We start from the raw sequence: 14,853 nt of genomic DNA on the forward strand, positions 1-14,853 counted from the left end.
GGTTGAGAATCCAAATTGAGTTCTCATTCAGAATCGCTTCCGTTTTTTAGCACTTTCTATCACGTTAATAGCTTTGAGAGTCTCTCTTTTGGCACAGATGACAGTGGAAAAATATTTCCAAACGCTTTATTCCTTAGAAACACCGAGCGGTTCATTAATAGTACTCAGAATTAACGGAATTATCATCGAGCGAAATCAGACTCTTAGTTGTTTTATTCCTTATGCACGGTTCAGTTTTGTCTTCATTAACATATCTGGTTAATTAACATTTTAGAGGTTGTCAGGAAAATGAATTTGCTCTTTCTTAGTTTCATGCATGGCCTAAAAGGCTTGTCGGCCTGATTTAATGCGGTGGGATGTTTGGGAGAAGATCTCTGCCAGAGGTTGTGACTAACAGAACAGACTGTGCATGATTTTTCTCCTCTTAGTCTCTCCAGAGACAGATTTCACCCTAAAATGCACATTACACCACCGTATCCCATTTGCTGAATGAAACCCAATACCTGTTTCTTACTAATTTTAGGTTCAGTAGCACAATAAGACTTTCTCCAAGAATACACGTTCCCACAAAATATGCATTTGGCAGCGTTTTTGCTTCTGATAACCATTTATACGCCAAATGAGTCTTGTATTTGACTTTAATCAGCAGAAAAACACCACGAACGCATGATTGCTGTTACTTTTTTTTGGGCTGTTTTATGACTTGATGCTTGATTTCCACTTTTTCGGTTCCTTCGCGGTTAAATAATTCAGTTTCAATACTTCTTTCTGTCATTAAAAACATAAACGTTCAAGCTTTTACTGCTTTTGATAAATGCATTACAGGTATATGTAATATAGTGATATTTGCAAATCGAAAGGTTTTTTTTAAATGCTTAAGGCTTTAGTTTCTTAGTGTGTATAATGTCCATCTTGAAGTGACCCGTTCCTGTTGTCGGCGGGTTTCGTGAGGTTCATCTCAATGTGCCGTGGTCTGTCAGCGATGCTTACAGCAGCAGGTTTTTCTGGTTTGAAATGTAAATGACTGTAAATGCAGATTTTGTCTTTGCGGTGAGGAACGCTGAGATGAAGGTCGGTTTCAGTCGAGCAGCGATTAAGAGTTCAGCTCCAGTCCGGAGACTTTTACTCTTTTATTGAGTTTGACAGGAGCGGACGACTGTTATTTGACCTTTGATTCTCCCGGATTATGAATAATGGACTATATGTACATGCAAATGTAGCTCGGAGCATCTATATTGATGTGTAGGGAATACAGCTAGCCATGCCAGAGTCAACGGTTTGATTCCTGGCTTTCATATATCATATACGTCGCTCAGGATAGATGCATCATGCCCAATTCAAAAATGCAAATGCGTCAGTTTAGAGATGTGGGATGTAGTTTATATTTCTTCAAACAACAAATCTCAAACAATAATGCATGTATTTATTTTATAAATCGCATTAGTAGCCTTATGATAGGATTTCCAAATGGACTTTGTGATTTCAGACCCATCAGAATTGCATTTGTCAGAGATTTTTGGGTTGGGTTTCCTCGAGTCTAGAAATCTGCAAACTTTCGCATGCTTTGTGTGTCATTTTTCAAACTCAGCACAGAAATTTAAGCTAGTGTTTGCACTTTTCCTTTGCCACAGAAGCTCACTGCTGAAGACAGTCTTCCAATGAAAAATAATAAAAGAATTTTGCTTCATTATATATATATATATATATATATATATATATATATATATATATATATATATATATATATATATATATATATAATACATATATTATATATATATATATATATATATATATATATATATATATATATATATATATATATAATACATATATATATATATATATATATATATATATATATATATATATATATATACATATATTATACATATATATATATATATATATATATATATATATATAATACATATATTATACATATATATATATATATATATATATATATATATATATAATACATATATTATACATATATATATATATATATATATATATATATATATATATAATACATATATTATATATATATATATATATATATTATTTTTTTCTTTTTATTTTATTTTTTTATATATATATATATATATATATATATATATATATATATATTTTATATTTATATATATTTTTATTTATGACCGAACCCAAAACAATGAAGTTGCTAAAACCATTTTTCCAATTTGAGATTTAAGAATTCAATACTTTGCAACTCATTTAGAGCCATTTAGAAAACAAATCCCATCCAAATAGGGCTGACAGAATTCATTTTGTTTTAATAGGTTGTTTTGTATAGCCTAGATCAATTCAGTTGTACTTCTGCAGCAGCACTGAATTACTTTATGTATTCTGTTAGGTTTCTTGTCACTGACTGTGTGTCCTGTTTTCATTTATTTATTTATTTATTTATTTATTGCATGCTTTAACCCTGCTCGTGTTTCTTTTGCATCAGACGCGAGACAGCTCAGAACACACTGGACCCTTTTATAGCGTTAATAAGTCAAATTATATTCAGTACAGGAAAAACATAGAGGGACAAATGAGAAGTTGCCGTGACTGTGTCTATCCGGCCGTCTCTTGTTCCTCTCGCGGGACGTCATTAAAATCCAGCGCTCGACACCTGAACCGCTCATCACCGCTCGCTCCCGATCCTCGCGTCACATTCACCTGCACCAGGTGATCTCTTGTCTAAAGCTGCACAAGACAAGTCAAACGCTCTTTTATTGCTCGCTCTTGTTTGTAGAAGCATACGGTAAAAAATGTAATAATGAGAAGTATTACATTTTAAAATGACAAATTAGGCAAGCTGTTAACAAGCAGGAGATAAATACCATTCAGCGTTTGATTTGTTTATAAAAGACGTCTTTTCTGCTTGCATTTACTTTATAAAAATACTGTAAAATTAATTTTATTACCATTACTACTTTCTGTGTGAATATTTTGTAAAGTGTCATTTATTTCTGCGATTAAAGCTGCATTTTTAGCATCATTATCCTAGAAATCATTCTGATATACCGACTTACCGCGCAAGAAACATATCTGATTATTATAACCGTATTAAAATGATCGTTTTTATGCTAGTGTTGCTGCATCATATTTTTTCTGCTTTTTGGGGAACCATTCAAAAATTCTTTGATAAATAGAAATTTCAAATGCATACTTTCATACTCGATTTTATTTATAAAAGCGTTTCTACTGAATAAAAGTATTCATTTCTTTTGCATGCAAAAATTGAGCCATTCTTTTCAGTGTTTTTTGCAAAACAAAACACTGCACCGTCATCTATATTCCCAAAAACATTTTTGTAATTTTTGCTGAAACTCTGACACTTTTTTGGGATTCTTTTGAATAGAAAGCGCATTTATTTAGTCTTTTTTTGTCGCTTTTAATCAACTTAATGCGTCTTTGCTGAATAAAAATAATTTCTTAAAAAAAAAATAATAATAATCTTACATCTGCTGCCACGTTTTATACCTACAAGTATCATTTTACCTCTGTCACCCAACATGCTAACATTATCTATATCAACCTGATCTCCGCAATCTCCCGGGGATCCTTCAGCGCCGCTATACGGTGTGACTCATGATTCTCAATTGATATAAAAGCTTTCTAACCTACAATCATCAAACAGCCCCTCTAATCCGCCCTCGACGCTCGCTCTCCCTCATTTCTTTCCGCCGCGCCGCAAATGACTGTTATCTCATCAAATGGATGAGTCGTTCTGTAATTTGAAGGCAATTGCTGGTCATTTTCCGAGCCGTTGTGTGGCTCTCGTCTGTGTCTGCGCGCTCCGACTGCCGGCGAGAGTTCATTGAGATTATTAGGCTTTATCTGGAGAGCGAAGGGAAGCCCTCGGCTGATGATGACTGAGGTGGATGACTAATTGAATATTTTGTAAAGCGCACTTATCTGATCGCCGTGTGTGTTTCCTTGTAGGTGATGAAACGCGTGAAGGCAGGCGTGAAAGAGTATGAGATGGAGAGGTGAGTATTGATCCATTGGTTGATTTGATTGATTGATTGTTAAATCCTCTCAGCTGAAGTGAAGCTTAATCAAGTAACTCGCGCTCTTCTCCCGTGAACTGGCTCTCAGCCCATGCTTGCTCTCACGAAGCAATGGTTTTGTTGCATACATGCTCACAGAATGGCTTCTGTGCTGTTTAACAAGATGTTCGAACAGCCGAAAACAGCGTTGTTTTGTACTTTTGCATTTAGTCATTGAGCAGACACTTCTATGTTTTTTCATCAGTCTAGTGTTGTTTTGATAACCAAGTTTGAATTATGTTAAATTATGTGGATTACAGACAATTAAAGTGGGATTCGTTTGAGTGTGTGAAATTTTATAGTTAATTGCTGATGAAATATTGTTTGTATACGTGTGTGTGTGTGTGTGTGTGTGTGTGTGTGTGTCTGACAGTGTGTGTGTTGTCTGTCTGTCTGTCTGTCTGTCTGTCTGTGTGTTGTCTGTCTGTGTCTGTCTGTGTGTTGTCTGTCTGTGTGTGTGTGTGTGTCTGTCTGTCTATGTGTGTCTGTGTGTGTTGTCTGTCTGTCTGTGTGTGTCTGTCTGTCTGTCTGTCTGTGTCTGTGTGTGTCTGACAGTGTGTGTGTGTCTGTCTGTCTGTGTCTGTGTGTCTGTCTGTCTGTCTGTCTGTCTGTCTGTCTGTCTGTCTGTCTGTCTGTCTGTCTGTGTGTGTCTGTGTGTGTCTGTCTGTCTGTCTGTCTGTGTGTCTGTGTGTGTGTCTGTGTGTGTGTCTGTGTGTGTGTCTGTCTGTCTGTCTGTCTGTCTATGTGTGTCTGTCTGTCTGTCTGTCTGTCTGTGTGTGTTGTCTGTGTGTGTGTGTGTGTGTGTCTGTGTGTGTGTGTGTGTGTGTGTGTTGTCTGTGTGTGTGTGTGTGTCTGTCTGTCTGTCTGTGTCTGTGTCTGTGTGTGTTGTTTGTGTGTGTGTGTGTCTGTGTCTGTCTGTGTGTGTGTCTGTCTGTCTCTGTCTCTGTCTCTGTCTCTGTCTCTGTCTGTGTTTGTGTGTGTGTGTGTGTGTGTATTAATGCCGTTTCTAATTAAAGACTAGTCTATGACTGCAATAACCCTAACAAATCTGCTTAACATGTAGTATACAGAAAATAATAGATATTTTTTTATCGTCAGGGCTGATTCTGGTTACAAATTTTATTAGTGTAAGTGGGGAAAAAAGTGGATTCATCAAAGAATGCTGAAAAAATAATCTACCCAAGTATGAAGCAGCTTTTTTCGACATTGATGATAATCAGAAATGTTTCTTGAGCCGTAAATCAACATGTTGCAATGATTTCTGAAGGATCGAGTGACGCTGAAAATCACATCACAGGAATCAATTATATTTTAACACCTACCCACTGAGAAAACGGCTATTTCAAATCATAAAAATATTTCCCTATTTTCAGTGTATTCCTGACGAAACGATTTAAAATCCCTACCGACCAACTTTTTAGTGTTGTTTTCTCGGGTCTAGTTATACCCGGATTCTTCACGACATGTACTTATCTGTCAAGAAGCAGTAATATTTTCTGCCCTTCACTTACGGCACCTTTAACTACGTCACAGGACGAGTATCCGCAGATGTCTGTCGTTCTGTGTGAGGTGTTCATCTTCTGAAGGTGTTAGTGTTAGTGCGTCTGATAAGACCAGCCGACCTCTTCTCTGCTCACCAAACAAAAGCTCTGATAAGCTGCAGCTTTTTCCAGGGATTTTCTCTCTATATCTGCTGCTGGAGAAGTGCGAGATAAGACCGACTCCCTCCACTCGTTTTGTCCTCTAAAGCAGCGCGCGCGGTGGCGTCCGGAGGTCTCCGAGCGGACCGCGCGACACTGGCTTTGTCCGGACCTTCAGAGATGGTGATGCACGATCTGCTTCTTCTAATGATACCGTCCCTCTCGGCTCCGGCCGCCCCGGTGCATGCTGGGATGTGACCTCAGCATTCATCTCTACCCCTCGGTGCGGTCAGGAGAAGCCAATTTCCTTCCGGATTTCTTCTAGCTTTCTTTTTCCCCGTGAATGTCAGTGTCCTGCAGGGATCGTGAGGGTTTTTAATGCTGAGCGCTTTTATGTGTCCGCTGCAGTCACATTAGGCCATTAGGGGCCAGTGATTCACTGATGACTGGACATAATGAGAGACGCTGCGGCAAACAGGTGTGTGTGTGTGTGTGTGTGTGTGTGTGTGTGTGTGTGACAGACCCGCAGGCAAGGTCACGCCATTCAGCGACTCGCCAGACACACATCAGTAGAGCAGCGGTCAGATTTGCTCACACACACTCACTAGGGACCGGTGCACAAGATCCGAAAACCTCTTCACAGGAACAACAGCAGTGTAAGTTTGTGAAGGCTCGAGTTCGCAAGTTTCTGGAGCCGAACCGCATTAACATTCGGGAAGTTTGAGGTCGGTGGGATTTTAAAAAGAAAGCAAGCTCCTCCGCTCACCGGGGCTGACTAAAAATACGGCGAAATATTATTACGATTCAAAATAGTTGTCAAAATGTTATTTATTCCTGCGGTCAGGGATGAGTTTTCAGTCATTCAGAAGTCATTATAATACGCTGATTTGCTGCTCAAGAAATATTCCCGATTGTTCGAAAACGGACGTGCTGCTTCATGTTTTTATGGAAACGGATACACATTTTAATTTTTCGGCAGTCTCTGATGAACAGAGAGTTCAAAGGAACAGCGTTGATTAGAAATGGAAATCTTTTGGGACATTTTAAATGCATTTACTGGCACTCTCGATTTGATTTAATGTGTCCTTTATAAATAAAAGTACGAATTTCTTTGACGGGAAAAGAAAAAATCTTTTGAGCTATTAGCTTTTTATTAGCGCTGTCAAACAATTAATTGCGATTTATCGCATCCAAAATAAGTTTTTGTTTGCATAATATATGTATGTGTTCTGTGTATATTTATTATGTAAATACACAACGTATATATTTTTTTAAAATAGTTACATGGCTATATTTATATTAATTTAATATACAAAAATGTAATGTTTTTTTAAATGCATGTGTATGTATTTATATATACAAAATAAATATATACATATATTATGTAAACAAAAACTTTTTTGGATGTTATTAATTACGATTAATCATTTGATTGCACTACTTTTTTTTAATCTGATTTGAATTTAACTATATAGTATTGTTGTCATGAGTTATGATGGCATTTGTTGGCGGTTGGTTCGAGTTGAATACTGAAATATTTGTCAGATTTTCTTTATTCAAACGCACATCCCTCACATTCACACACTTACTGTATATTGGCACACATAAACACAGCGGCTTAATGAAAACAGCATAGACTTAACATTTGATCAGATCTGATTATGCATCACCATGTAGGCGCTCATTTTTTTAACACTCATTTTTGCTTCATTACGTTTGTAATTGCTTATTAAATGAAGCAGCTGAGGCTCATCAGTGGGAATGATGCCAAAATCTACAGCAAAAATGCTTTGTCGAAATGAAAAGATCCCAGTTTTAGTTTTTATTTTAGAAAATTTTAAAGGAAATTTTTATTGGCAGTATATTTTTTTTGCATATATCTCAATGGCTGCTTTATTTACTTAATTTAATTTATTAATATTTTATTGCATGCATATATATATATATATATATATATATATATATATATATATATATATATATATATATATATATATATATATTTATATTATATTATATTATATTATATTTACAGATCAGGTAGTATTAAATATTGAATATGAATAAATGCATATATGTATATGTGTATATATATATGTATATGTATATATGTATGCATGTATGTATATGTGTGTGTGTGTGTGTGTGTGTGTGTGTGTGTAAGTACTATACTGACAAACATAAGCCATTTATGTAATTAAGCTGGTTATTATTTTTTTAGTATTTTAGGAGTATTGTTTGTTAGGATGAGGAGCTGAGCCTGATAGAAAGCCTCACTGAATGTGCATTAGTGGCCGCACACAGGCTCCTGTCTCACGGGAAACAGCATCCAGGATTTGAGACACACAATCGATTTAAATTGAGTTTTGTTGCAGGAGCGAGCTCAGTGGAGGATCCTCTCACCGTTGCACAAAGCTGGAAACTTCACGATTTATTTTTAACTCTTTATTTGTCTGTATTGTGTGAATGTGTGCGTGTGGGACAGTTTGGTAATTAGATGCATTTCACCGCCGATGCCAGATTTATAGGTGCTTTCATCATCGCTAGAGGACGTTTGGAGAACATGAGTTTACTGAAAACATAGGAAACATGAGAAGATAACAGCAGGAAAATCCATTGATTACCTTCTTTTTAAAGTGCTGAATCTCAGTCTTTTTGACTCTAAGGCGCTCTGTTGTCCACAGCAATAACCAAAGCTCTGGCTCTGACTCTTGTTGCATTTTTTTTTTTTTTTTTATATATATATATATATATATTATTTTATTTTTTTTTTTGTATTTTATTTATTTTTTTGACAACACAATGACTTTTTGTTTATTATATATTTATATATATATATATATATATATATATATATATATATATATATATATGTATGTGTGTGTGTGTGTGTGTGTGTGTGTGTGTGTGTGTATATGCGTGTCTTTGAGAACCATCTTTGAGAAATATATTCAAACCTGCACAATATATAACTATAATCCTTGTTCTTAGCTGAAACTCTTCCTGTCTATTTGCGCTCTCGTATGTCTGAATCAAACACAACATGTCGGAGCCGGTCGGACATGAGTGAGGTCAAATGTCATCGGTTGCTATCTCTCCTTTGGCCTTGACTCGTCTCGACACGCACAGTCTGGATGTTTCTGAACGGCGCAGAACTTCGGTCCTAAGGGTGAACGAATGTCGACTGTGTTTTCATTTGTATTCTGTAATGAGATGATTATACACAGCCGTCATTCTAATGCATCCGAATGGATGCGGTCACGTAACGCTCAAGTAGGACAAACGTGAGCGTTAGGAGCAGAAACTCCACGACTTGCTCTCTCTCTCTCAGATTGATGAAGCTTCGCCTCGCCGCCGCGGGCTGACGAATGTCTCTCTTAACCTCATGCGTTGTTATGAAGTTCGCTTTGGTTCCTAGAGGAGTAGTTTTTGTTTTTTTCGGTTCTCGTATCCCGCAGACGTTTTCAAAAGCAAATAATGAACGCGTTAAAAATGAAGCTGAAACTCGGCCTGGTCCCCGGGCGGCAGATGATGAAGATGTTCGGAGGTGAAAGAAACGAAGCGGAGGCTTTGTGAAGCTGGTGATGGCTTTGCTTTGATACCGTGAACGACCCGAAGCTGCCGATCTTCACTGGGCCTTTGCGCTTGCGACTGTATTAAACAACCGTCGTCTTCCTGTCACCGATTTCAGTTAAAATGCCGCTTTATTAAACCTCAGCTTTTGCAGTTATTATCTACTGATTTTTTATCCTGAAAACAAGGCCGTAGTTTTTCCGAGAGCAGTGATAACAGGGTCGTTGTAGTGAGATCAAATCAGAGTTCAGAGTTTGACTTATAGTTATTGGATAAAAGTGAAAAACACAAAGAGAGTTCAGTGCCGATGAAGAATGGATGCGGTCAAAACTTCCCATGCTTGTTTCCGTTTAGTAAGCGTTATCATTTGTCACAAGTTATTTAAAATAAATATGTAAAGGTTTTGTCTACATTTTTATTAGATATTTAAAATCTTGTTTCCTGCATCCTGAAGTATATGAAAAAGTACGTTGTCAAGAGCTCAAATCTTAGCTTTTAAATAAAACGTTTTCTCTAAATAAATGTAGTCATTGAAAAAATCTGTAAACAATCAATTTAAAAAAAAGTCACAAAAGTTATTTAAAAATAAATATGTAAAGGCATTATTCATTACATTTTTATTAGATATTTAAAATCTTGTTTCAAATGCATATTTGCTGAATGTCAACAGTATATGAAAAGTACTAGTTTAACCTTGTTTTTTTGTGTGTGTGTGTGTGTGTATGTATATATGTGTGTATATATATGTATATATATATGTATATATATATATATATGTGTGTGTATATGTATAAAATAAATATAATAAATTAATAAATATGTTAAATTCTGAATTTATTATATATTTATGCATATTTACAGATACGTGTATATATATATGTGTATATATATGTATATGTATATATGTGTGTGTGTGTGTGTGTGTGTTCAGGACCAGCAACGGCATTATTACAGTAAACTAAAACAATGAAAAACGTGTAAAAAAAATATGAAAACGTTTTAGAATAAACAAAATAAAAGTCCCGCTCCCAACACTTAAGTAATTTAAGTAAAACGGTAAATCTTGTCTGATCAGCCAAGAAGATATATTCACATCTTCTCAGCTTTTAAAACTACCCACAATCCCGAAGAGAGATGAACAAATCCAGTCCAGAGGAAACAGAGAAGTGTGACGCTCTCTGCAGTAAAATTTCGTCTGTATCTGAAGAGCTTGTAATAAACTTTTTTAATCGTTTTAATCCAGCGCGCTTGAAATATTAGGGATTATGAGATTTAATTTGCGAGACGCGATTTCTCGTCTCTTCTGGAGAACAGCGGGATTAACGGCGAGCTCGGACGACGGAGCCGTCCAGAAACGGGCGAATGTATACGGATGTGTGTTTTTGGAGAGGCGAAGGTTACCCAGCATGCACCGGGCCGCGCTCGGGCGGGTCTGACCGCAGGATTGGTCCCTCAGGGAGCAATTAGGCCCAGCTGAAGTATCTCAGACTAAAGTTGGGAGACGTCGAAGCTTCGGCTTTAACCCGTTTTCAGCTAAACGCTTGTTAGCCGAGATACGACGACGCTCGCTTTCACGCTCGCGCTTTCCATTACCTGCCACCGCGCAAGCAAAGTGGATTCCTCTCACTCGATTTCCTTCATTTCCACCTGCTCGGGACTCTTCCTCCAGGAAGAACGGCCGAAGCTCAGTCTCTCCGTCTGGAGGAAACTAGAGAGCTTTGGTGAATTATTTAGCGAGAGCGTTTGTATGCGCCTTACCTTTCATTAAAAGGGGCGGCTTCCCCCAAAAATGAAAGCGCTGCGGTTATTTACCGGACGCTTCGTGCCGTTCCTAAGCTGCGTGGGATAGAGGATAAAGGATGCTCGGGCTGTGCAGACGAATATATAATAAATAAGTGAAACGCTGAGACTCGACGTGTATTACGGTTTTATGTTTTCACGGAGGAAAGTCATACAGATTTGGAAGGATATGAAGCGTGAGGGAAAACGTGACCAAATTTATTAAATATTAATTAAATTAAATATTAAAAAAATAATAATAATAATTGTGACCCTGACAAAAATATAATGTGATGGTTATATATTTAATGGTAGGTGTGTGTGTGTGTGTGTGTGTGTGTGTGTGTGCTAAATTAGAGAGTTTGTGACTTTTTAAAATTAATTAATTGTTTTTGGTAATTTCTATCTTTTTGAGGAGGGGTGTTAAAAAAAGAAAAAATATGTATCATTCTATTAGCATTTATTATGTCTTATTATTTTATTTAATATTATGTATATCAGCAAATGCATTATTCTCTTATTATTAACAGGTGATGCACATTTAAATGCATTTTTTTTATTTTTTTTTGTGAAATATCCCTAAAAGAGAAAAAATGTGTCATATTATTTAAATATTATATTGTTAAAATGATAGATAATTTAAATGCATGTTATTTTCTTTCTTTCTTTTTATGAAGTAGGTCTTGCTAATTATTATTATCATTATACTTCAGTATTTTCCCGAGCGTGTTTTGATGCGCCGCAAACAAGTATAATTACAAATCTTTTTTTTTTTTTTTTTTTTTACGGTTACACCTACTAGTTTCTCATTAGCACGCATATTACTCTAATATTAGCCATTTATCAATTTATCAATGCCTTATTGTGCGTAACCTCATCCTACACTGACTTAATTTTTTTTTGTTCGGTTAACTTGAAATTTTTAGTTGTAACAACTGGAATATTTTTGTTTAAAAAATTTCAACCAGCGAGATAACAAAGGATTTCGAAGTTATTTTTTTTTTTATACAGTGCACCTAATACCTGTACCTATCTATTAATTAATTTAACTATGAGTTTATATTGTTTATAGTGTTACCTATTCTAAAGTGCGACCCAAACCTTTGTGAATTTTTAATATTGCATTTACTGCTGTTTGTGTTTATAACATGCAAAATGAATGAGATGCATGCTTTTTCGCGCTCTTTTTCAATCATTGCATATCGCATACGTGCGTGGAATATTTCAGTATTAATAATGCACATGCAAACATGTTCAGACGCCTGCGTCCGTGGTTCTCCTTCAGGGTAATGGTTTTTTCACCTGCGAGCACGAGAGAGGTTTTGAAAGTGAAACAAAGAGATGCTCTTTTTATCTTCCCCATCTCTTCGTCCCCGAAGCCTTCGCTCGTGTTTTTTATTTATTTTTTTATTTTATTTTTTTGTTTAATTTCACGGGAACCCCTCCAGTCGAAGCCAGAGCGCGCGTCGAGCTCCTGATTTATTGCGGTCCACTAATGTCTCCCGCCTTCGAGATCCAGATGAAGAAGAAGAAGAAGACGCAAACATCACTTCCTGCGCCCTGACAGCGATTCTCTTATTTTTGTAAAGCAATACAGCTGTTGTTATGGTTACAAGTTATAAATAGGCAGCGCAGGTGACAGGGGAGCCGGCGATACGGGATGAAAGACGCCGCAGAAATCTATCCCACAATGCCCTGCACCTCGCCGAGCGCGTTCCTGGTGTGCTTTTTGACCTTCTCGTCCGGATGAACAACACGCATTAGTCGAGACCGTGCATCAGCGCTTAATTGGTTTAATTAAACCCGCGTGAGAATAATCACGCGCAGATGTGTTTTCATCGTTACAGATGCGCCGAGGTTATTTCCGTTGCGTCTGCGGCGTTCGTCCCCGCGCCGCTCGGCTTTTACGGCGTGCTCGTTGTTCGGCAACTCCCTCTTCTCTCATTTCCCTCGTCTCCGTTCCTCTCGAGCCTCGGAAAAACTCCAGATAGCGCTGCAATTAGAAGCAGTTGGAGGATTTCATTAGGACTCTCTCTCGATGGCCGCTGGCGGAGACTTCAAAGCGGCTGATACGAGATAAGTCTGAAAACAGAGGCGCTCGACACCTCTCTGACTTCTGCTCCACGGCCGTTCTGGGGTTTTGATGATTCCGGATGTGAGTTTGACTCCATCGAAACTTTTTTTTTTTTTTTTTTTACTGCGGAGAAAGTCGCAGAGCGCTGGCGGTCGGACCGAGGCCTGTAGCTGTTGATTCGTCACATTCAGCACTCAAGTTATTAAAAATAAATGATTTATGCATCTCAGTTTTTGAGTGAAAAAAACGTCAATTATGGATAACATTAGCTATGATATATTAAAAAAAAAAAAAGCATTTTTGTTTAGAATTTTGAGAATTTTTTTTGGAGTGGGGAAAAACTATATTTGTTGGTATTTTTGGCAATATTCATTTTTTGAGTGAAAAAAAAGTATGTTGACAATAACATTGTTTTTTAAGTTAAAAAAAATGCTTGTTTTTTGAGTGAAAAGCATTATTTGTGGATCGTTTTGGAAATATGAAAGTTTTTGAGTGGAAAAAAACGTCATTTATGGGTAATATTGGCGATGATATTCATTTTTGAGTAAAAAAACAAAACAAAACATTTTTGTTTAGAATTTTGCCGATTTTTTTTTTTTTGGAGTGGGAAAAAACGATATTTGATGGTCATTTTGGCAATATTAATTTTGAGTGAAAAGAAAATATGTTGGCAATAACATTGGTTTTTAAGTTAAAAAAAATGCTTGTTTTTTGAGTGAAAAGCATTATTTGTAGATCATTTTGAAAACAATATTAAAGCTTTTGAGTGAAAAAAATGCCATTTATGGGTAATATTGACGATATTAGTTTTTGAGTAAAAAAATTTTTTTTTTTTTTTGAGTGGGAAAAAACAATATTTGTTGGTCATTTTGCCAATATGAATTTTTTTGAGTGAAAAAAAAACATGGTGGCAATAACATTAGCTAAAAAAAATGCTTGTTTTTTGAGTAAAAAGCATTATTTGTGGATCATTTTGGAAATAATATTAAAGTAAATAATACAGGAAATAATAAAAATGGCAATATTAATAAATTTGGCAATATTCTGTTCTGTTTTATTGGGGAAATATGTAAACTTGAGCGATCAGGTCAGATGTTCCTCCAAAAAACTAACCAAGATATACTTTTACTGAAGTTATTAACCATATAAACATTTATACGTACATATGTGCACAGCTCTAATATTCAGTTTTTGAGTGAAACCTGGCTAACGTTTGTTTTTTGAGTGAAAAGAAAGCATTTTTTTTTTATTTTAGCTGTTTTCCAAATAAAGAAAACAGTATTTGTTTGATAATATTAAGTTTTTGAGTGAAAAATAAAAACTAGATCACTTGTGAATAAGCGATTTGCTTGTAACTAGGGCATATTTTTGAGTGAAGAAAAGCCTTATTTGTAGATCATTTTGACAAAATTATTTTTTAAAAATATTTTCTTATTATTATTATTATTTTTTAGACTTTTTGGTTTTGAATTTGTAATTTCTTTTACTGTTTCTTTATTTTTTTATTTTAAGAAGAGCATTATTTGTGGATCAGTTCGGCGGTGTTCACTCAATAACATTTAATAAAAATTCTGTGGGCCGTTTGTAAGATATTAAAAGGTACACTGTAAGTAAAATAAAAATAGCAATTAAATTGCTGATTGCAATTACAGTGCCTGCACGCACCATACAAATATATTTTTAAAAATGACGCATTTAATTGTGTTTGTTTGCAAGATATTAA

At 35.9% G+C, this 14,853-nt stretch overlaps 1 protein-coding gene across 1 annotated transcript in view; it reads left to right on the top strand.

Moving 5' to 3' along the window:
* pepd (peptidase D) overlaps positions 1–14,853 on the top strand; it is a 57,119-nt gene that overhangs the window by 23,121 nt on the left and 19,145 nt on the right. Inside the window, exon 9 of the mRNA XM_043264985.1 lies at positions 3,958–4,004. Coding sequence (XP_043120920.1) covers positions 3,958–4,004 — 47 coding nt within the window. The remainder of the gene's footprint in view (positions 1–3,957; positions 4,005–14,853) is intronic.

Source organism: Puntigrus tetrazona, chromosome 18 (genome assembly GCF_018831695.1).
Source record: "Puntigrus tetrazona isolate hp1 chromosome 18, ASM1883169v1, whole genome shotgun sequence".
In the NCBI taxonomy this organism is placed as follows: Eukaryota; Metazoa; Chordata; class Actinopteri; order Cypriniformes; family Cyprinidae; genus Puntigrus; species Puntigrus tetrazona.